Source organism: Rousettus aegyptiacus, unplaced genomic scaffold, assembly GCF_014176215.1.
Source record: "Rousettus aegyptiacus isolate mRouAeg1 unplaced genomic scaffold, mRouAeg1.p scaffold_m13_p_1, whole genome shotgun sequence".
Taxonomy (NCBI): domain Eukaryota; kingdom Metazoa; phylum Chordata; class Mammalia; order Chiroptera; family Pteropodidae; genus Rousettus; species Rousettus aegyptiacus.
Genome location: NW_023416284.1, coordinates 108193809 through 108218784, shown reverse-complemented (window position 1 = coordinate 108218784; position 24976 = coordinate 108193809). Strand labels below are relative to the sequence as shown.

General features: G+C 34.1%; 1 protein-coding gene and 1 pseudogene across 8 annotated transcripts in view; one reads left to right on the top strand and one right to left on the bottom strand.

Annotated features, from left to right (window-relative positions):
* Window positions 1-24976, bottom strand: part of LOC107515265 (muscular LMNA interacting protein) — a 210903-nt gene that overhangs the window by 11053 nt on the left and 174874 nt on the right. For 6 of the 8 annotated variants that reach the window (XM_016153881.2, XM_036218895.1, XM_016153879.2 and 3 more), the window contains one exon: window positions 2319-4310. In XM_016153881.2, the coding sequence (XP_016009367.2) occupies window positions 4197-4310 (114 nt within the window). In that variant the 3' untranslated portion in view covers window positions 2319-4196. Of the gene's footprint in view, window positions 1-2318; window positions 4311-24976 lie in introns of those variants that run through there. The other 2 variants (XM_036218898.1, XM_036218910.1) reach the window with 1 other exon arrangement.
* LOC118605406 lies at window positions 16796-16914 on the top strand (annotated as a pseudogene).

Below are 24976 nucleotides of genomic sequence, written 5' to 3'. Positions count from 1 at the left end.
TGTCAGCTTTAAGACACAGTGAAGTCTTTTTCAAGGACTTAAGAACCAAGTAAATGTCCAAGTGAGATAGAGCCCCTATCTCCTAGTGTCTGAGGGAGAGTAAGAGCTTAACTTTAGCTGATACCTGACTCCAACTTATAAAACTATCTCCTGCCATAAGATGTGAGAAATTTATTTTTCCTTTGTGTAAAGCCAGTCACAGGCAGTCACCCCCATTACCAGGTGTTTTCGGATAAACTATATGTAATAAATTGTACTGTCAAGTCCTCTTATTTAAGGATGAATTGAATTATTGTTTCTCTTGAGAACATGTACATCCAAGTTGTACCTGCTTGGCTATATGAAGAATAAGACTTCTTCCTAACTTCGTAATCTCTTAGTGATTGTTTGTGATGCCTGTCACATTCTGGTTTAATGCTTATTCAATAATAAATTGTTTTCCTTTTTCTACTGTTTTTGTGAAGAGGATTTCTGGATTGGCAGAAAGATTTTTTTTTTTTTTTAATTATATTTCCCCAATACAGGCTGGGCCTTACAACACAGAAAGTCTTTTTATGACTTTCTGCTGCCAAACCTTGTGGTAGGATGTCCTTCCCTTTATTATTTCCTAGCCTACCTATATGCCTGGGGAAGGCGACTATCTGTTCAGGCACTCATATTCGGTGTTTATAAGATAAATTTACCCTGGCCCTCAGGCCAGTTGTCTATCAAAGCATATGAATCTTCTTTTAATTAGCAGTTAGTAAAATTCAGATTCTAAGTGCTTGCCTGAGACTACAACCTTGAACTCTCAAGGTTGATAAAACTCAATCTATGATTTATTAAAGTTTGATTTCGAGAAATAATGTTTATGGGAAATTGCCTGAAGAGAATAGAGTAAGCTCATTCTTCTTGATAATTTCATTTTACCCTTGAATCAAACCAGAAAATGAGAGTGGCTTCCATGGACAAGTCACTTATTTTCTCTTTTCTGTGTTCTCATCTGGAGAATAAATATAGAAGAATGAGACACTTGTCCCATAAGATTAGAACTTTAGACATCAATAGAGGTCCTGGAATTCAAAATAAAATGAACACAAAGAGCTTATATATGTCAAACAGTAAATCAATCTTAGTCACCTTGCTAGCAGAATTATTATCTTGCCAATCCTTAAATGTTTATCAAAAATCTGCAAAGAGGAGTAAGAAAACAGAAGAATTTGCTAGGCATGTGTTTTATGGGCAGTCTAGTGAATGATTAGCTCTCAGGTTCTGTTAATAAAAAGCAGAAATAAAAGGTCAGAATCAAATGTATCTAATCACGTTTTTGGAAATCAATTGACTCCTAAGTTAAAAATAAAACAGGCCTAGGACTGCACATAGCAGGTGATGTGAAGAGTGGTTGGTCTGTTTGTATCTTATTCCTCATCATGACTTTCACAGTTAAACTTGTAGAAAGAGCAACGGTTTATAGAGTGGTTGTGAATCAAAGAGTTGCTGAATTCACAAGACATGATGTATACAATGAGAAATAATTATTGCTGTTTAGAAGATTTAATTTTTTCTAAGTAACTCTACTTAGAAATCATTTATCTCAGGCAGGGAGTTTGTTTGAAATTAGATGGTGTTATATATGCATCTTCTTGGAGATTATAGTATTGGTGTAAATAATTGAAATCTTTGAAAGTTGATCAGCCAGCTGACTACAGCAGTCAAATTGATTAGTTAGGGATCTAATTCGCTTGTCTGAGGGTTCATCAATGGCCAAGTATTTTTTTTAAGTGCCATGTAAAATGCTTAATAAAACATTCTTTGGAATGTGCTAACTCCCCAGCCTCAGCTTACACCAAATGCTATTTCTTACCCTAGGTTATTTCCTAAACCTTGTATGCAATACAAAGAAAACACAAAATATTAAAAACACAAAGTACTAAAGAAATTACAGTGAATCTGAACATAAAACAGATCTCTCAAAATTAACTTATACCATGGGTTAAAGCTCATGTTAAACCTTTATGACATTAGACAGGAATATGTGATCCAAATTTTTATTAATTCAAATCATTCTTTAAAATTAATGTATTATGATTCTTTTGCTTTAACTTTCAGATTTTTGTTTCCAAGACTGACTAGCTATTTGATTGGCTTTCCTAGACTGCCAATGAAGAAGACAGAATTTGAGGATTTCCACTCTTGCACATTTGAATCACTCGGGAAAATTTTAAAAGAGAAATTTCTTTGCCAACCTCCAGAGATTCTTGGTTTAATTTGCCTGGAGTGGAACCCTACTCCTGGAGCTCTTAAAAAGTCCCAGGAGATTCTAATGTTCAGCCAGAGTTGAGAACCACTGAACCAGATGGTAAGTGGAATTGTTGTTTTGAGTTGGTTCTTTTAGATGTACTGTGTAAAGTATGGGAATTAAAAAAAAAAAACAATGAACAAACCAAATCAGATGAGTCTGTTTGTAAGTAAATTATCAAGATAATATTAAAAACTAATATCAACAAATAGCATAATCAAATACAAGAAATGGGAGATTGTTAATAAGAAAAATAGACTGCTGTCATTAGAAAATGACAGAAATTAAGATGTAAATTTGGAGATCTGATCAAGGGTTCTTTCATAATCGTTTATCTGCAGTGGGATGGTAGCTAGAACGTTTTACTCCATAGGCCATAAAGTCATAAGACCAGAATTGCTATATAAAAACAGATAATTTTCCTAGTTGGTGCTTTGCAGGTAAATAACAAAGAGAGGGTTTGGGGAAAACATACAGGTCAATATTACAGTTTGACCACATGTCATAAGGAATTGTAAAATTAGTTGCTCCAAAATGTGCCAAATTTTTTAAGTAAAAAAACAGCATACTAGAAGAAAGGGTCTTTTTGCTTAATTATTTACATTTTTTTAAAAATATGAGCAGTAACTCACTGTCTCTCACAATTGCTAAACTTCAAACTTTAGTTTCTTTTGTGGTGCTTTTTTATATATTCCAAATGATTCAAAATCATTTTTTGGCAAAATCATTATTCACTAGCTTAATTTTGTTTTATCTTTAGGGTTGTAATAATTGGTGCAATAAAATTCAAATATTACAATACTACATCTACCCTGTTCTTCTTGCAGCATAGTCTTTCAGCATTACCTAACATTCAGAAGTCCTTAATTTAGTATTTATTATTCAAACTGTATGCTTTTGTTATTTAAATAATCAACTGATCCTATTATTGTGTAGAAACATTCACATTGTGTTGATAAAGCTATATGAACTTGATCCAAAATTATGTGTGAAAGAAAGAGAATAATTGTTTTAAATTTACCTGAAATGGACAAAATTTATTCAACCATCTCCTATTTGTGGACATATATATTTGTCCAATTTTTCACTATTACATAATTTGCCACAATCACACTGAAAGGGCTGGCAATTTGACAAAGTAAATATCCTTAATATATTTTAATACTATGCTTTTCCCCCACCTAAACTTGTAGGCTGCAAAAATGAGCATGCGTCATTTGTGAGGGTATCTTCTGAAATAAATGAGTGAACATATTTATTCTTTTCTTAAAGGTGTCTTCTAAAAAATTACTTTTGTTGCATTTACCACTTTTCCTGAAAAGATGTAGAAGAAAAAAACATTGTTCAATTATTCATGTTCTTGATTACACAAAATAAAAATTTCTTTACAGATTTTTTTCTTTGTCTCTCTGGTATAGCATTTATAAAAATAAAAAAAGAAATTTTTAAATGGATTTTTTGTCTGTCATCCCAAAATGTGAAAGTGGTTAAACGTTTGCATAAAATTTAAAGGCTATGTTTGAGTTGATATGCTTTTGCCTGTAGGCTACCTGCCATACGCAAAATTTACTTGGGGGTTGGAAAACTGAGACAACATGAGATGCTGAGACCTTTGACTTAGAAGATACACCATAAATATGGAACATCCACTGACCTTCTAGCAAAAGAAGACCACAGTGGTTTCACAATGTATCCAAAAAGAAAAATCACAAAGACCGTCAGGATTGAAGGAGTTAGTTTGTAATCAAGGTGCCACACACATGGGAACCTCTAGTATTATCTTCCACACTGAGAAGCAGCAAAATTTATTATTTAGCTATCAAATTCTTCTGAACAACATGGAGTGAGCCAGGTAATTCTATCTTTAAAAAAAAATTGACAATCTTATTAATATATTTTTAATGGAATTGGTTTGTTCCTACAACCTAATATCACATTGAAATGGATAATTATATCTCCAATCATATCTTACATTTACCTCTTTGGAATCAAGAGTTTCATGTTCAGGAATAGCCACCATTGGATGACCCAGCTTCATAGAAAAGATGCCAGAATGTGATGAGGGGTAGAAATGAAGAGAAATGAAAGTTTAAATTTAACTTAAATAGATAAACAATAACATAAGTATACTATCGCTGATCACAGTAGATCCTATCAAATATAGCCATTAAAATTTGATTGTCATTGAAAACAAAAATAATATTCTTAATACAGGAAAAAGGAATAGGCAGATGATGAATACTTTGAGCATAGGACCACATCTTATTTATTTTTCTATTACACATAAGCTCTAACAATGCTTGGCATATAGCTTAGACAGTTATTAAATGTCTATGGAATGGATGAATTATTAAAATACGTTAACAGATATCATTAAGAAGAAACAAAGTAATATATATTTCAACTCTCACAATGGTCTTCATTTGAAAAGTTTCAAAGCAAAAGGGAAAATCATACTCGAACCCATGGTAAATGCATATTATCTACAGAAAATAAATGCTTACTTGAAATATAAAGCATTGTACATTATTGTAAACATTAATACTCTTATTAAACAGGGACTCAAAAACATTGCAGTCTCACCAGATGATGTTATTATAATGTAGGTCACAACATAGTGATGCTACTGAAAGAGAGTTTCTTTTGCTTATATAAGAATTTTTATTATTGTATGGGCCTTCTGAGCACTGTATACACACTTAAATCTATTAAGATAGAAGTCATAGATAAGCAAGAAAAAGGGACATAGATAAGCAAGAATGAGAGACATATACACAAAGAGAAGGGGAGAGCAATCATTTGTAATAAATCTATGTATTCCTTTCACCATCTCTCCTCACTTTAGGGTAACCCCAGTACCTGATTGGAAAGGAACATTTCCTGTTTCTGCTTCTCCCCTGAGCAAATCAGAGCTATAGAAATGATTGGCCCCCTTTTACTCTCAATAGGGTCCTGATTTGACCAATACATTGTGGAACAGGACTTGCTCCTAATCCTCCAAGGCAATTCAGAGGATCCCAGAAATTTAGCCTTGGCCCTGGGAGAACACCAACACTGACAGCTGAAGATGCCAAGGAGGCCCCGCCTCACATTTTTTCAGACTTCCTTCTGTTCTGCCAGATTTTCAAGAATGGAGCTTGTTTTTATTTAAAGCTAAGGCTTCACTAAATCCTAGCCATTGCACTCTGTTTCCAACTATGAGATCCTCTGGGTATCATAACATCAGGACACCTTCTAGCTGCCTGAGGCTGTTGCTTTAAAGAGAAGCATGGTCTGACTCCTGAGCCAACTAGAGATCTAAACAACATTCCAAAAATTGGCTGAAAACCTCTATTTTTTTCTGTTCATCAGGGTCCCCTGAGATCCCAAACTTGTACACCACTTCAAACCTCAGACCCAGGTTATCGGCCCTGGAAATAGCAGCATCTTTAGCATACCTAGGCTAAGTGGTATGATAATTATATAAATCAGTGGAGTTTGTACAATGTCAAATTTTAATTCTTCTCGTCTCCTAAGATAGAACAAGATAAATGTTCTGAAATTTGAAAATGTTGGAACACTCCCAATAAAATGTTTACTGAAATTGGAAAAGCAATGAGTAATTATGTGTTATCTACTTTTACATTCCACTTCTTCTTTTTAATATAGGTATTCATTCATTTAAATATATTTTCTTTTCATCTTGAATTTTAAAATCTTGTATTAATTAATGTGTTAATTATCTTAATCAACAAAAGAGACAGAAAATGACCGATCCTAATTAATTGATAATCCCCAAATAATTTATATTTGGCTTTGGCATGCTTTTTCCTATTTATTATCTTTTGTCACAATAGATTTGCCTTTTATTACCATCAGCCTGACCAAAAACATTAAATAAAATGTGATGTTGTTAATGGATTTAGTCATAATCATTTATTATGTTCTCACATGATAAATTCATTATATGTATTTGTTTATTTAGTATTCACAACAACCTAGTGAGATGAACACTAATTTTACCCTCACAGATGAGGAAACTAAACTTAAGAGGCAGAATGACTTATTCAAGGTCCAGAACCAGTAAGTGGCAGATCCATGGCTGGAATCAAGGGTGACAGTCTCCAGAGACTATTTTTTCAAAACCAGCATGAGGTGTTAGTATGCCCCTGGGGATATACTCAAGAAATGGGAGAGCGGGAGACAGAGGAAGGGAGTGATGTGTACCATTTTACAAAAGGAAAGCCACATACTAAAGGCAAGAGTGTCCCTTTTAGAGATCAGAAGCAGTTCAGGAGTGGCTAGTCTAGCTATGAAAGGTCACACAAGGGCCACAATATAATGGAGCTTACATGTCAGATAAGGAGGTGGGCTTCATCCTCTAGGGAGTGAGAAACTATTGAAGTACTCTAAGCAAGAAAGGGGCATGTGTGATCAGATTTTCATTTCAAAAAAAAAAAAATGTCACTGTGGCTGAAGTGCAAAACATGGATGGAAATGGAAAGATATTTAAGTAATGACAGAGAGAGAGAGAGAGAGAGAGAGAGAGAAGGGAAAATAAAGAAGGTTTAAGTTAAAGCATTGCCTTGGACAATAGAATAGACTCAAGTTTTCTGGTAACTCTAGGTCCCCCTACTCTCTACAATGAATCAAGAAACACCAGGCAGACACATTGATATTTGGAGAGAAATAATGTTGAATGTTGATATCTCTGCCAAATGCAGAGATTTTGTAATGCAGGAGGATTACAAATGTTAAATGGGGAGAAAAATAAAACGTGCTGTGAAAATCTTCTCACAGTAAGAATGGAAATAATGAACCTAAAACATTTAAATACATTCTGTATTAGTAAATGGGTTTCTATGTATATAGAGGAAGTATATCGAGAGAGTAGGTCAATACCAAAGGTAGGAGAGAGTCTGCCAAGCCTGTTTAAGTGGTGGTAAATTTTCTGGAGAACAAATGACTATTTTGAATCCAAAAAATTAAATATGGAGTTATTAATTTTATTATCAGATGATTGGTCAACATAGAAGAATGGATGAAAAGGAAAGCTCAGATGAAATAAAATAAAACATACTATTATCCTGGATAGAGACTCAGGCTAATTAGACCTTTGCTCACTCACCATTGTGGAATCATCAAGTGGTATTTGAATAAGATGTTCAGTTGATTTTTACTATATTCTTGTAATATAGTAATATAATTTTACTATATTATATAGTAAAATATAATATAGTAACAGCTGCCACCAGTTAATATACAGCCTTGTGAAGTGTTTATTACCAGTGTAGGATTTTCTTGTAACTGGCGCTGTTTCTCCAGAGGTAACACAAACTTGTCTGACCAAGACACATGAAACTTCCTTCCACTAATTAGAGAGGTGAGAACTCTACAACTAGAAAGAGAAATTTGCAAAATGTAGTTAAATCACTTAATTCTTCATTCTACCTCAGAAATGGAATTCAAAGTTCTAACTTTTTTTGAAACAGCTCCCCCTCCTGCACAAAGATGAAGTAGGTAATTCTTGTCTGCCAAAAATTATGAAGCTGAGAAAGTGTTGCAAGAAAGGTTAACATTTTAAAATCGTCAAGGGTGCTATGCATGCTATTCAGAATTCACTTCTTTGGGATTTTTGTTTGTTTGTCTGTTCTTTGTTATTGTTGTCGTTTTGCTGAACCACATCCTCTTGCAAACCTCCTTTACTCTATTTGTCTACATAAGATGGACCTTCTACTTCTGTCTTCCCACCTAGATTTGTACGCTATTCAAGCTCGAATGAAATCTTCTTAAGAACATCTCTCAAAAGAGACCTCACAAATTACTGTAGCAGTACCCACATGAATATTGTGTTTCATAACTTTAAGTTGTCATCATGAGACTGAAAGCCATGGGAAATCATGTGGGTTATCTATTATTCATCTTTAGTCTTTTGCACCTGGCATGGGCTCCCTAGAGCACAGAGTGGACACTAAATAAGAACTGAATGTATAAATTAGTAAAAGAAAGAAACAATGAAATGGTTAGAGAAGCAAAGAGGGTTTTCTGAGTTGCAGAATTTAAAAAGTCCATATTAAGGAAGAATTAGGAGCCGTTACTGCTTTCCTAAGTCTCTTCATTATATGAAACTTTGTAAACTAGAGATCTTTGAACTATCACTGTCATACACGTGTGTTCTCTTTGACCCTCACAGTTTTTCTACTTTACAATGAATTGAATTTCATTGTCAGTGTTTGAGTTTACAGACTGTAGATTTGTGTTTCTTTCTCTTGAACTGCTCAAAGGTCTTGGAACACTAGTCCTGCGATCATCTTGACCTGTGTAGCAGCCTGCCCTTTTTAGATGACGTTGATCTCCATGTCAATATAACCCCACCATTCCTACTAAGAGGAGGCCAAGTGTCAGAGATCACCTATTATTGCATTTATACACATATATTCTTACATCACTTATTTAGGGGATATGGCCTAACAAAATACATGAGTTTTAATCCCTTATTTACAGTATCTACCAGTGCGTAGGAAGTACCCAGGAAGTCTTAGAAATTTCAGATGCTGACTCAGTAGGTCTGGAGAGGAGCCTGAGAGTCTGCATTTCCAAGGGGCTCTCAACTGATGCTAATGCTACCATAGGCTTAACCAACATTTTGTATGAACCGATGCAACTAATGTTTTTCAAATATTTATTCACAACTGAAATGAACTATATTCAAAATATCCTAATCATTTAAGTTATACTACGGTTGTACAAGTAAATAATTTAGCACAGATCTTTTTTATTAAGTACTTGAAAATGTTCCAGCCACTCTGCTAGGTGTTAGAGATGTAACAGTGACCAGACAGTGTCCTCGCCCTTGGAGATCAATGCAGTGGAAGAAAAATATTAATTATATAATCACAAATATCTAGAAACAAATACAAAATAATGTATTTTGAAGTAAAATTTCAAAGTCCTGTGTTCAGAAGAGATAAATCTGACCTAATCTAGAAGGATGAAAGAATCTCTTCCCCCAGAGACTGAAAAATAAAGGATAAATCTCCTAACAGCAATAAGGGGACTGGAGAGTGCATATGAGGTTAGTAGCTAAAAAGAAATTACAGTTAGGCTGAGTGAAAGATAGGAAGAAAATTCAGAGCAAATGAGCAAAATAAGTGTGAGAATGTTAGGAACTAAGGCTCGAGAATTACTATGCAAGTATTTTGCATAGGTTGACTCCACTTAGGAAGCAAAGGAGTAAGCCTTGAAAATGCTTATTAAATGAATGAAGGCTATTAAATATGAATTTATCTCATTTTCCAAAAAGATTGCAAGCTGCTGTAGGTTAGGGCCCATCATATCCTAGCATTTTTTCACCAAGTACTAGTTGATTGAGTACTAACTGAAGAGTCCATGTCTTGAGACAAAATGTGAGTTGTGCTCTGAATTTTTCTTTAGTGAGGGCAGTTCATGATATGTACTTTGAGGAAAAAGTGGTTTTTAATAACAGTCACAAACATGCTACTCCTATTTCTGTGTTTTGAAAATTTCATCTATATTCTCCTGAAATATTTTTTTTAAATTACAGAACATCAGTAGCTTAAATATTTATTTTTATAACTTAAATGTACAGTATCGATTTTTTCTTAAATGCTTAAAGGTTTAGGAGTTTGTTTATGGCACTAACTTCCTGTGTTACCTTAGGAAAATCACTTTGTCTCTGGGCCTCAAGTTTCCTCATCTTTAAAATTGGAGCCCTAACTAGATGAGTTCCAGCTTTTCTTCTACTGAGATAATTCAATGAACCTATGATGCTTAAACAAATTATCTGTTGGTTGATAGATGACACTGTCTTCCTTTTTGGAGTCTCTTGACTGAACCGCAGCTTTGGTAGAAGCAATGCCTATCACAAAAGTAAAAATAAACTCTATAGGACCTTACTTTGGATCCTTAATGTCAGTTCTTAGCTGTGACACTTGCTCCTTTTATGAATTTTTATAAACACTATCAAGTTTCACAACATTCCTTTGTACATTCTCTGAGTATTATCACATACTCAGTTCAAGTTTGGTACATGTTAATCATTTTATAAAAATACAGAAAACTCACTGTTAACTACCAACATTAATATCATTACATTGGAGCTTAAGTGCCAGTAAGTCTAATACCAGTCTAACACTAGAAGGAAAACAAAAATTTTCTGCTCTGATCTTTGTAAAAGTTCTTCTGAGATATGGCTGAACATTCCAAAGTTACACTTATTTTATTTTCGGCCTTTCCTCTTCCATCCTAGGAGGTACAGACTTGGGACATGTAAGAATTCCCTCCTCCAAATACCATTGTCTAAAGGACAGCATAATAATTTTTTTCCCCATCACTTTGTGTTCAGTCTGTTTTGAAAACAAATACCACATCCCTGTATTTACTCAAATTTTTCATCTAGAGTTGCTTCTTTCTCAACTAGAAAACCACTTCCCCAAGGGGATTAACTACACCATTCACTTTTTTCATTGCACAGCTCCCAGGTTGTAATGAAAATGGAGCAGAATCTATATCCAACACCATTCTAGACCTCAAAATTAATTCCAGAAACTGAAATTGGAACTGACGAAAAAGCTATATTTTGTTGTTCACTTTCTTTCCTCTATCCTAGGGCACAATTAGTTGCTTAGTACAACAGCAAAAACATCATTTTCAATTTTTTCAATATCATACTAACTATAGTACAATCATAAACCAAATGTCTCTTTCTTCACAAAAGACAATGCTTGTGGAATTGTTTTCTCCCTGTTATTTCTCTTCCATAGAATATAAGGGGTACTAACCATTTTATTCCAAGATGATGTATAATGGGAAAAAACAACTCTGTATTATGACTCTCGATCTCATAAATATTTTTCAATTTCTGCCCTGCCTTAGTCCCATCCCAACTGTTCCTAATTTGTAACTAGTTATCCCAAGTTGTAAGAAACCTAACCCAGAACCCAGGAGTGTGTTAACAGATGTTCAACTGACATGTCACAAAAATTTGGAAGAGCGTGTCTTAAGAGGAGGAACAGGCATGACTATGATGAGGGCCAATCTATGTCCCCCATCTCCAGAGAACCCATGCCAGATCCCACTCTATTTTCTCCAAACACTATACTCCCAGTAGCATCTTTGAGAATGATTGGGGGAGGGGTGTTGAAGAGGGAGAGAATATGTGAATAGTTGGTAGGCATATGAGCTGAGGACTGTATGCATAAGAGCAACTGGAGAGCTGCCACCAGTATGGTGCCTTCCAGCTCTGCCTCTTTGGAATTGGGCCCTATTCCTTCATTCTCACATCTTCCTATGCATTGTTTCAAACTACATTTCATGAATGATGTAGCACCTCCTAACACTCTTACCATATCTGTTACACATCTTTAAACTCTCAGTTCGCTCACTGTTCCCAGTACCCCACCCATCACCCATCCTTGCCCCAACTATATCATCCTTCCAGGCACTGCAACTCAGCTTTATGTTGTAGCCACTCCTCAGGAATTTTGACAGCCTTGCTTTCCTGGGTCTAGGATCTTTCCTCTGGAGAATCTTTTTTTAATCTCTGCCATGCTCCTACTAGAAACACATTCTAACAACCATGATACTTCTTTATTCAAACTTCAAACCAAAAAAATAGGTAGGGTATCTACCTATTGCTATAAAGCTCATAGGAAAACTATGTTTGGTTAGGTTATGTTAGTAGGTTTTAGCAATTCTAAGTGGGAGGGCTTTTGAAAATTAGGATAAAAGTGCTAGAATGTAAAATTTGTCTAAGATTTCTATTACCTAGAACTTGATAAACTGTTAAAGTGTCATCAAATGTGGAAGCATAAAATATATTCTGTTATAAATGACCTTAGAAAATTTGCCAAATAAAGACCCACCTTAAAAACTTTCTTGGATCAAGGACTCAAGTAAGAAAAGAAATAAATACAGGAGGATGCAGGAAGAAATAAAGGAAGGCAGAGTAATAAAATACCCTAGATAAGAGTGTTGTTGCCATTAAAAAAAAAAAGTCATGAAAGATGAGAGAAAATAAAGAAGTTATGACCATAACATGCCAAAATAAAATCTAGAATTGAATAATCAACATGATGGTAGATAATGAAAGTCCAAATGGACTTACCTTACTAGGAGAAGATAAAGATACCGATGTGAATGTGAATATGGACCCTAAGTGAATGGTCATCATAACAACTAAATAGAATGAATAAATTTTAAAGTAGTAAATTCAAACCACACCCCTTGTATGCAAAACTGGAAAAAAAAAAAAGGTAAGAAATTGTAATAATGAGAAATGTGAAACAATGTGGCAGAACTAAGGTCATGCAAAGGTCAAAAAGCACAAGATCAGAAAATCTATGATCAACAAGAGATACACAGATAAAAAAACATAAAGTTGAAAATAAATGGAGAAGATTTATCTGTCAATATGAACCAACATAAAACTGGGATAATAATCTTATTATCTTTAAAATGGAATTTAAGAAAAAAAACTTCGTAAGATAAAAAAAAAAACATTATATACTGGTAAAAAAAATCAATGAACAAGAAGAGAGGACCAAAATAAACATATATTCCTAATAATACAGTCTTAAAGTTTTAAGATTTTTCCTTTAGTTTACCTCCACCACTTTGAAAGCAAGGAATGGCTTTACACTTCATTTGAATGTTTCAGTACCCAGTGGAAGCTTAGTAAATATTTTTAAACAACCTGAGGAAGAGTCCAACCCCACAGGCATATCTTTCTTCCACAAAAGAGATTTCTATTTGATTCACAGAACATAGGGAACATATGGCTTTTATGGGAGCAAATGGGTATTATTATTTGATGGCTATAAATAAAACATCTGAGTTGTACTTTAATAGGTCATACAAGGGTAAACTTCAACAAATTCGGCAGTCTGAAATAATTTTATATTCATATTTTAGTAAAAGGAATAAAACAATGTTCACATTAAACAAGATAAAGCAGAACAGGAAATTTTGCCCTGAGGTTTCAAAATAAGAGATTCTTTTACTGTGTAAACACCACGAGATATACATGACTTTTGTTGCATGAGGTATATAAAAGGCTAGCAAAATAAATTAAAGCAATGAGACAAACAATTAGGTTCAAGAATTTAAAACTAATAAAACTGATGTTTTTGCAGGTCAAGAACTGTTGAATAATGGTAATTTCATGTAAATCAACTTTTAGAAAAAGTAATAGCATTAAAAAAAGGTTAGATAAGGAACTGTGCTCAAAGGTTGAATATAAATATATATACATATATTAAAAAAGACTCAATTTGCAAAGATAAATGCCACCATCAGATTTTCATTATATTTTAGGGCCCACAACTGCCTCCTTCCAAAAACCATAGCCCTCAACTGAGAAGAATGTCCTTAAGCTAAGTTACTTGACCTCCTCCCCACATCAAGGCACATAGCTAAGGAGGGGCTGATAAGACCTATCAGAGGTCAGCTCCTTTGCCTCAGGGTAGGATAACTTTGCAATTTATACTACAGAGTCTCCTGCGAGTGAATTAGATTTCTCTTTGCCCTTCCCAATGAGGACTCATTCCTTCCTTCACAGGATGCTTTTCTGAAGAGCGCACGCACTCAATAAATCACAAAAGCCTGAACTCCTATCTTCCACTCTTCTTATAAGGAAACTGATTTAAGAGACCATACAGTGGGTAAGGGGTAGGTGGCAGCTGAGTCCTGTTAAATAAATTTTTCCTTAGTGCCTCTATCTGCACAAGGTGAAAATTGATGGCAATTCATTTTCTCTATGCCTGTAGAACATGAGTATGGTCAATAAATTCTAAGGGGCCAACATGTTATTTTACGAGAGCTTTAAAAATCATCTTTGTCTAAGTACACTTTCTAACTAAAAATGCCTTCCAGCCTGCCTCCTACCACATATCTCTTTCAAATTAGCAAATTCTTAATTTTTAAAATGACATTATTAAAAAGTATTACAATAAAACAAATCAGCTAGATGACAGCAAATATGCTTAGGGTCAGATATATAAGAAATGGGTTATTTTCAATTTTCTGGAAGAAATTTAAAAGTCAACTGTGCTTAAATTGAGTACATTTTAAGAATGATGGCCAATTAGATAACCTGAAACATGCCTGGTTTCAAACGCTAGCCTGTCTGCCAAGGCATCTATTGTGTTAAAATGTTCTTTTTGCCCTCTAGTGGAGAACCTAACTATATATGATTGATATTTCATTTCTCAGAACTGCTTCTCTTAAAATACCTGCTCAGTGGCATTCATTTTTATTGCTAAAAGTCCAATTAATTTGCATTTAACCATTTTGAACAGAATGTTCTTTATGAACATATTATACAAATTCATCCAATTTGAAAATTATTTGGCATAGGCAAACAGTGTCCATGTTCTGGTTTCCTGAAAAATTAACAACCAATTTTGAGTTTTTAAAGCTTTTTCTCCTATTCCACCAACCTCGAATTTTTTCTGTTCTACAGCATCTTAATAGTTATTCAATTCTCAATAACTCCAAAAGTTGTCAGAAAGTTTTAGAATTGAGAGCAAAGCAATTTATATCTGTGATGATAGAAAATAAAGTACCTTGATTTATTCACACAGGAAGATTTATAATTATGTAGACAGAACACCAATAGATATTATTAATAATAAAAGGAGATTTTACCTCCCAAATTCAAGATGACTTTTTTCAGTAAATGTAGCTGCCTCAGTAAGTTTTGTCAGAGTATTAGATGTATAGTGTTTCTCCTAGCCACTAACCTTTGGAAAGTGGCTGCCAAAAGAAGGTTGGAGCCTGGGGATCAAATGTAAAAAGCATCATGTGGTTCATGTGAAATCCAAGCTCTGTCAATAACTCACATCATGCTCTTGGGTGTGCCACTTTGCATTTTTAGTCCTTAGTTTCCCTGTCTGTAGAACTAAAGACCTCAGATGGCCTTAGTGATGAGTTCCAGTCCTGAGGTATATAGGGCTGTTTGACCAGATGAAAGCCTATATATAGTTCTGGTGGTAGTGGAGAAGGTGGCGATGCTATTTCATGAACAGATGTTTTTGTTTTTGTTTGGGGTGGGGGGCGGGGTAGGAAGTATCTTAATGAATATCAGTGAAGTACCTGTTTTTAAGTTAGTTTTGTGTAATCTTGTACAAATTCTTTACACTTTTTGAGCCTCAGTTTCTTCATATGTAAAACAATGGGTATAAAACTTACTTTATTATTGTTTTGAAATGTAAATAAAATAGTCTGTAAGGTAAGTGGCATGTTTTCTCTCTTTTTTAAATATCAATTTTTTCTTACAAAATTTCAGTGACCCCCTTGATTTGCTCCCTGCCTCTTCTCACAAATCCAGATAATGCATTATTCCCAGGGATGCAGAAGTCATCTGACAGTCTTACTTCTTGGTAACTTCAAAAACTATACTTTCTGACTTCTGTTGCTTCTTCAACATCTCTTTCATTTTCTCAACCTTGTTTAATTTCTTTTTTCTTCACAAGTAGAGAATAAGTACCTGATTAAGGCCCTTCATGTTTCTACCTCCTTATTTTCCAGTGCATGGGTAGCGCAGGCACAGTACTTTGTAAATAAGGGAGACTCAATAAATCTTTGTAAAATGAATAAATAATCATGCATTGTCAATTTGCAGACTCCAGTGTTTTTAATTGTCATGTTGGAAAAAGAAGTTACAAAATCTATACTCTTCGTTATTGGTAGAGAATTAGGCTATTAGACAAGGTTTTTGAGACCTTGAACCAAATCATATAATTTAGGGTTCATTTTCTCATTTTGAAGCTATTAACAACTGTAAGCTGCTTATCTGAAAGGGATGTCGCTTTATTCTTGAAATATACTTGTAAAATAGTTTTCACATATTTAGATCTAAATATTTATAGCCTACATTAGAAAAACAAATTTTTATTTCAAAGCTCCCTCAGCCTTTGAACCAGTAGGTAAAAGTTGGAATTACTTTAGATTTTCTAGCTAAGTCATAATCTTCTTTAATTCCTGTTGATTGATCTCTGTTAAAATATCAGAAGAAACCGTAGGGGAAAAAAATCACCTTCCAGGGAGCAAGTAAAATATTCAACCCATGTTGAAACTATGTCTGTAATATGAATATGTTAATTCATTTATTGGATTTCTGTAGATTCTCAGAGTCAATTCTCTGAGTAGCTATGCAATGACTGATAATACCATTTAAGATATTCTCAATAATGGTAAAAATAGAAACTTTACAAATAGATTGAATTAGAAAATAAACAAGTACAAATGGAGAAAAGGAATGTGAAAGAGAAAAGTCCACATTTATGGGGTGAAACATCCAAAAAGGTTTAAAGAAACGATGCTCATGACCTAGGAAGCATGCTAAAGCCAGTTTATGGAAAAACTTGTCCCCCTACTTATTGTAGATGATATAAAAGTTTCTTTCTCTTCTTTTTTTCTACCCCATGCACACACGGCATACCACCACGAAGCCTCATCAGAGATTCCGAATTCTGTGCACCAACTCCCTAATATATGATGTCAAAACAAAAAACAGTAGTCTGAGGCCATACTACAGTGAACAAGCCCGATCCTGTCTGATCTCGGAAGCTAAGCAGGGTTGGGCCTGGTTAGTGCTAGGATGGAAGACCACCCGGGATGACTAGGTGCTGCAGGTGTAAAAAATAAAAAAAAAAAATTAAGGGATTGTAAACTGACAATTTCCTTGCAATCTGTGAGGTCAACCAAGAGTTGCCGTGCCGAAAAAAAAAAAAAAAAAAAACAAGGATGATAAAGCCCAATTGCCTTAAAGAGTTGACTGTTTATTACCTAAACTGTGTGTTTACCATGCATAATGTACTTCGCTAGGTAGTTTTCCTCAGTGTTTCAATAGATGTCTTGGCTTATTATAAGTGGACTGGTCCTTTACATAGAAAAGATAAATAACAGATGGAATAGGATTGAAAAGTGCCATTTTGCTTACTTATCTCTCTCTCTCTCTCTTTTTATTGCAAAAGAGTTATATTTCCTCTTTATTTTTACTCTGCCATCTGAAGAGTAGCTTCTTGGAAAAGAAATTAATAAAAACTCATCAGTTAACATAGCATAAAGATAAAATATATTTCAAGTAAAATACTTTTTTCTAGCAAAAACATAATTCTAATATAAAGGATCGTTATATTTTAAAATCTCTTCTTATGAAAAAGGACACTTTAATTTCTTAAAGTAAACCATAAGAAAATACATGGTGGTAGCTGTGATATTTTTTCAAAAAGAAATAACTTTTAATAATTGAAGTAGTGCAGAGGAAAAAAATATGTATTTTATGATTCAATAAAGTCCATAAGTACTGAATGTATAAACACTCAGCCCAGTTGTAAATGTTACAAGTACAAGAAGGTTGATTAAGAACTCAACATTTTATAACTTATTAAAAAAAAAAAAACCTTGAGACTTAAGTTAATACATATACTATTTAACAATGTGTTTTCTTTTACTTACTAGGGGTTTTATGAGAAAAAAATTATAATCAAGCACGTGTAAGCATGTTAATATAAACAGTTTTCCTTTGTAAAGTTATTTTTTATAATGAAGTTCACTTTCTTGCTGAATCATTAGGGAATTTAAGAAGCAAAAAAGGAAAAGTTTGCTTTTATAGAGGAAGCATAGACTTTTCGATGAGGTAAAAACTTAAGATCATCAAGTTCAGTGTAAGTTCTGAGCTTAGAAGTTTTGAGTCTTAGTAATGAGCATTTTTCTAAAACTCCTCACACAATTTTGATGCAGATCCTAGAGTAAGAGTTTTGGAGCCAAATTTAATACCCTCTTTTACAGATGAGAAAAAAAGAAACCCATAGAAAAAGAGTGAAGTCTGTGATACAATAGCATTTACGTAAATTAAATTATATACGTGCAAAATAACAGAACTTCTGAAAAAATATATACAAATAAAAATACGTTAGTGTAGGCAATATGGGCAAAGAGGAATGAGAATGAAAAGGAATATATGTGTGAATAAATGAAAAACATTAAAGAATAGATTATAAAAAAGGAAAAAGACATTTTAGATAACATTAATGTTTTACTTAATCATGTTGTCGGAGTGGGAATGGGAGTGGGAGTAGGAGTTGTCATAGCTGGGAGGGGTTCCGGGCAGGAAGAATTGAAGAATAATTCTCTCCTGCTCTGAAGTGAAAGCTATAGTGGGAGAAGAGAAGTAAAATGGCAGCACGATCACAAACAATGCCCCCAAACAATATAATTTCTGAAAACTGAAAGAGTAGATATTCTCAGAACTGCTGTGAATTTTCTCCTGGGGCTTCAAAGCTATCTCTCTGTCTATAAAAAGTTTATGTTTTCTTGTAAAATCAAGCTTTCACTGTAAATAGAGCCTTTCTGAGTAGGAAATCCCAGCCTTTCCCCTGCCAACAGATCAGAAAAGCCATCCCAACTATGAAGGTTTAATTTTCTCTCCTCCCAGTTCTATTCATAGGCTGGCCATGTGTTTTCTTGTTTGTTGCTGGTACAAACTGGCAGAGTAGAGACTCAGGGGAAACAAGGATGAGTGATAACTTCCTGTTTACACAGCCTCTAGTCATGTTAAATAAAAAGAAGAAAATGTAGTTAAAATAAGAAAAGAGAAAAAAGTGCACAAAACTGAATACTTAAATCGGAATGTGAAAATAGGCCAGAAGAATTGAAATTTGAGTTGACTTAAAAAGACAGGGGTACTTCAGAGATTATGAAAGCAGGAGATAGAAAAAATGAGGCAGAGAATGGAGAAAAGAATAAAAGTTATGGAGGGCTATAAACTTTCTACTTTTGTTCATTACATGCATTTTAGGTTTCTCATCTGAGGGCCAAGGAAGTAGTTGAGACATGGTAAAGAATTCCTGGTGCCTAGGAAGAATCATTCTAAATGAACTGACCTCTCAAAAATAGGAGGCAGACTCCATATAAACATGTGTTGTGCATAGTACTTTATTAACTTCGAAGATAAAAATTTTGAAATATATTGCATAATGGAGGGAAAATTGGTACAACATCTATGGATGAGATGTAATTTTAAGATAGTAACTCCACACACCCAGCATATTTCCTTTGTAATCTTTATGTTTCAGCAGTCATACATAGTCCAACATATATCAAAACATATATCAATATATCTACAACTATATCTGTATCTATCTATCTATCTATCTATCTATCTATCTATCTATCTATCTAAAACAAAAATAATTCTCATGAGTTTTAATAGCCAAAGTTTTGATTTGCAGGATTCTGGACTTCAAATTTAGATCATAAATATAAGATTTGTGGATATATATAATGTTAATCATTGGACTACCTATGTCATCTTGTTAGGTAATTAGTCAGACATGAGCCACAAGGGAACAAAGTAATGGAGGCCAAGCCTAGAGACTGTCCAAAGAACACCCTGTTGTTAGTTAGAGAATCTCTCCTGCATCCCCGTAGATAAAGGACAGGAGGGCCATAACATATAGCTGATTTAATCTGGCCACAGACCCATGCACAGAAGGTACCACCCTAACCCACCCACAACCTCAGCCTCATTGTACCTTCATTATAATACCATGTTTATTCCTAAAAGTTCATGAATCTAATTATGACAGACTGAATTCTGGGTAAGAGTATGCACACTAGGCAAAGTGCTATATAGCAGCCAAGTGTCATTCAAAATGACCTCACATGCCAATTACCTAGCAACACCTTTGTAACCACCCATCACGCCCAAATATAGGGCAAACCTTTCTACTTCTGTGTAGTTACAGCTCTCTTTGCTGAAAACCCATGTTTCCCTCTTGGATCATGCACTGCCTTTCTAAAACATACTTTTAATAAATCGTTTCTAAATCTCACTGATTCTTTGCTGCTGGAAGAAACGAGAAGTGCTATTTATACTTCTGGGCTGTTATCCCCTCCATGCACTGGGTGATAAGTTCAGATAGCCCCCAAACAGTAACAATTTCAGGCCTTTGAACTTCAAACTGCTGATCTCTGCTTCTCTTTGCCTGAGGGCTCTTTCTGAGGATTCAGACTCTCCTCCCCCAAGCACAGCCCTCAGCAAAGGCTAGCAGAATTCCCATCCCCCACTTCAGATTGCCTAACTCTGATTTGTATGTTCCACATTAGCTAGCTGCCAGAATTACTCATTAAACTCAAGCTCCAGTTATACCCACGATGGTAACTTGCTTGATGATATACCTTTTATTAGTTGCCTTCTCCTCCTTTCCTCAGTTTCCCACACCCCTAACTGGTATTTCCTAAATCCACTTCCCAAATTAACTACTAATATATGAATCCTCTTCTAAGAGAAAGCCAAAGATACAATAGATTCTCATTATTCACAGTAGTTATGTTCTTTAAGTTCACTGAGAACATGAAATTAGAAAATATTGAACCAATTCTCCAAGGGGAAATACAGGACTATGTTCCTACAAGTTTGATTACATTTTTATCAATCAATCATACATAACCTTGTTTTATGTGTATTTGGGTTTAAAGACACCTTATTTAATATGTGTTATTGATTCATCAACACTGAACTCACAGTCAATAACACTATAATGCATGCCTAAAGGAAGTTTACCAGACATATGTATTGTCTCTGTGAGTCACATTACAGCCTTCTTGCACTTAGAAAACATTAGACAGCACTGTACTTAGTCACCATTTTAAACAGCAAATCACCAACAGCAAGCAAGAGAAATTCAAAACACATAGCACTAGGTAAACCACAAAAAAGACTATTGTTTATATAGCATTATAGCTGAAACAAGAAAGTAAAGCATCACCTTGTTCAACCTCAGCTGTGAACCTGCCCAACCAATCAAATTTTCAGTTCTTCACATGTCCACAAATGACCATAAAAGTACTAGCAAGTATTGATTTTGGGGTCATAAATAAATTTCAATGAGTAAGAAAATTCACAGATAAACTCTTGTTGAGTTACCTACAGCAAAGCGGGCAGGAGCAAACAATTAGAGAATGATATATAGGGTATCCATGGTTTGTAGGTACCCTCACAAAGTTTACCTGCTCCCAGTATGCAGGTGAAAATGTTTTTCCATGCATGCTATAGGGGCTCAGTAGTAGCTAACCTACAGTCAACTAGGGCAAGCTGTTGACTGAAGAAAGAAGGATGCAGCAATGTACTATAAGATTGATGGTCATGTATCAAGACAAGATACCAGAGTCCACGTATAGCAGAAAAAAATCAGATCCTCCTGCCTTCACACTCCTACTCTACCTACGTTCTCATGCCAAGAAGGCAGTCCATAAGTTCACTGGAAATTGGATACAACCCTCAAAAAAAGGGAGATTCTCAATACTCTAAAATTGTGCTCAATGTACTGATAAATCCATAAATTGACTCAGATTTAGTTTCTGCTTAAATTAGAAATAATCGTAAATATTCAAGCATCTTGGGCTCTTACTGAAGAAATTGGATCATTTAAGATTTGGTCATAATTAATACATATTTATTGCTATACCTATAATGTGAAAAATAGTTTATTAAGCATATCACATCCTAGATGAACACTAAGACAATCACGACAAATGAAGATGAGATAACCTATAACATGCATAAGATACCTTGGTGCAGGCAAGGATTACAGAAATTAAAAGGAGAAAAATATCACTTTGAATTTTGTTGCATGGGGAAACTTCACAAAGGAAAAATAATTTGACTAGGTCAGAAAGTATAAGAATGGTTTTCCTAAGGAGAAAAAGCAGGAAGGTATTTTATATGGGGAGAATGATAATAAATAGTATTGAGAGATTATAAAGTGACAGATGTAACAAAAAAAGGATCCCTTCGACTTGGTGAATGATTAGCCATAAGTACTAAGTAAAAAAATCATAATAGATCAATCAAGTTTTGAGTTTGGAGACTAGAATTGTAGTACCAATGACAGAAATAAGAACAGAACTAGTTGAAGGCAAAATGAATGATGAGTTTGAGGTGATAAAATAATATCCTGGGGAAACTGACAAGCAAGCATCTGAAGTTATAAAACTGGATCTCAGAGGAGGAGCAGAATTGGATCTGAGAATTATCAGTACGAAGATTAATTACAGAAACTTGTGAGTGGGTGAATATCTAAAACGAGGCCATTAGAGAGAAGAGGTAGAGGAGGAAAAATGGCCACAAAGAAAACAAATAAACAGCGAGGGAGTTGGAACATACATATTATCCCAAAAAGAGAGCAAGGAGAAAGATTCAAGAGTTAATATCAACTATGCTAAATGCTACAAGGAATAACAGATAGTGGACTAAGGAAATTCAGCTGAGTTTGCTGACCAGCAGTTTACCTCTAGATAGCAATTTCAGTAGAATGGTTGAGGTGAAAGAAAGAATAGGTTAAAGAGAATATAGAAGGGGAATGGAGATAATGGCTACAAATCACTCTCCAAGAAATTCTTAAAATTACTAGGTTTGCAGCATTATCAAGGAAAAAAATGAGGAAATGTTTAAATTTTTTTTGAGGTTTCTGCACACAAAGAGAAAGGATCCAATGGGAAAAAACAAATGAAGATTCTAGGAAGGCTTATTAATAATAAGACCTAACACTTACGTGGTTCTTGTTATGTTCCGGGCACTGTTCTGAGTGCTTTGCACATATTAGTACACTTTAATCTCATAATAATCTAATAAGGTGACTACTACTATCATCTTCATTTTATAGGTTACTAAATGGAGGTATGTGAAAGCTAAATGACTTATCCAATATAACCATCTGGAGAGAGTGAGGTCAAGAAATTAACTTTGACAAACTGACTAGAGATATCATACTCTAACCCACTGGGCTATATTACTTTCAAGAATGAAAGAGTATTGGCTCCCTTTATGAGACTAGAGGAAAGAGAGGACACATTGTTTTATTCTAAGATGAAAAGGAAAGTACCTGAGTATCATCATATATGATATAACATCATATAATACAGCTGTATCTTGAAAGTAAGAGAAGAAGGTAGGGATTAGTGGGACAATTTAGGACACGTAGAGTCTGATGAATATTTAAACAAGAAGAGTGTGCACTACAGATCTAACAGGAGAATAAAACCTGTCCAACACCTTCTGTAGCTCTAGTTGATTAGAACCATCAAAGATAGTTAAGTCAAATTCATTGTGGCTCTCCTGGGGGAATGGTGGAAAGATCTGAGTTTGGAGGTGAGCTCAGCAGGTAATGTTGTAAAATCAGACCTGGGGATGACATCAGTGTATTGAAAAAAAGTTGATTTAGATGGTGGATCATGTTTTACAATGCCAGACAAGAAGTTATTTCAAGTAAAAAAGACAAGTTTTTATAACTTAGAATGCTATTGACCCAATATTTTTAACACAGGGTTTGTAAACATAGATATCAAATTAGGTAATCTATATATTTTAATAGGAAAAATTGGATTAAAAGACTAAGCAATTAAATCTTCCATCAAGAAATATTTTCTTATATTACTATTATTATTTCCAAATGTAAATGTTTTTTATTCAATATCAATAAATCTCAGACTCTGAAAGACAAAATCTATTATGAAAACTGTATAGACTGAAAATAGCTGTCCAACCTCAAACGGCTTTTATACAGTCTGACTGAGCACAGGTTAAAATGTGGATGAAATACTGACTCTATCCTAGCTGACTATTTCCAGAAAACATCAAACAAAATACGAAAGAACAAGGTATTTAATGCAATTGATACCTATAAAAATCCAGTTATAACCTGATCACAGATGACAATTTATAAAAAAAAAAATGGTATGTTTTTATCAGAATTATTAACTCTATTTAGTAGCTAAATGCATCTCATAGATGTTGGCAATCATTAAATCAGGAAGAATTACAAATAATATAAAATCCTAAGAATAATATACTTTCTCTGAAATAACTTTTTCTAAACCATGAGTAGGAAACAAACAAAGGTCATAAAAATGCCATCCTGAACTTTACCCAAGAAACATTTTCTTTGCAGAAAATGGATATTTTAAAAGTTTAATTCAGGGTTGATCATTCAGTTATGATAAATGCTATTAAATATAAAAAGCAAATTTTTCCTCATGTAATCGTGTTCACTTTTTAGATGTCGGTGTTTAGACTAGATTTATGAACATTTTTTCAAAAAACGTTTCAGGGCCAAAGGAATATTGTTGAACTACATTTTGGAACATATGGCCTTAATCAATTTTCAAGTATGGTGTTATATTTCATAAGATATAGAGAATTTGCTAAATAAATGTTTTTAAGCAAGATTTGAATTTTTAAAAAAGACTTAATTGCAGGTTGATTTTGATGAGTCAATTCATTTAGGAAATTTTCAGGGTCTAAAAGTCTGTACTAGACAGAATGTTCTTACAGTAATGCCCATAAGAGGAAAGGACACTTACATGTAAGCCTTGTGTGATACTGAATGCTTGTTTCTAATAGAACATTTATGATTGCATTCCAATGCCAACTATAAATATTTCTGCTTGTTTGCTTAATATATATGTATATATTTTAGGTATTGAACACATTACTTTTACATATATTTCATCACTATGTATAATGAGGCAGATAGACACATTTTAAAATGAAATGTTAATGTTTACAGATACCTGTAAAACTTTGAAGTATTTCTTTGCCCATTGACTGCAATTATAAGTGTTTTTTCCTCAGGCATTGTAATTTAAAGAAGCTTTTTAAGAACAGTAAACTAAGACTGGGTGACAAATAAATAA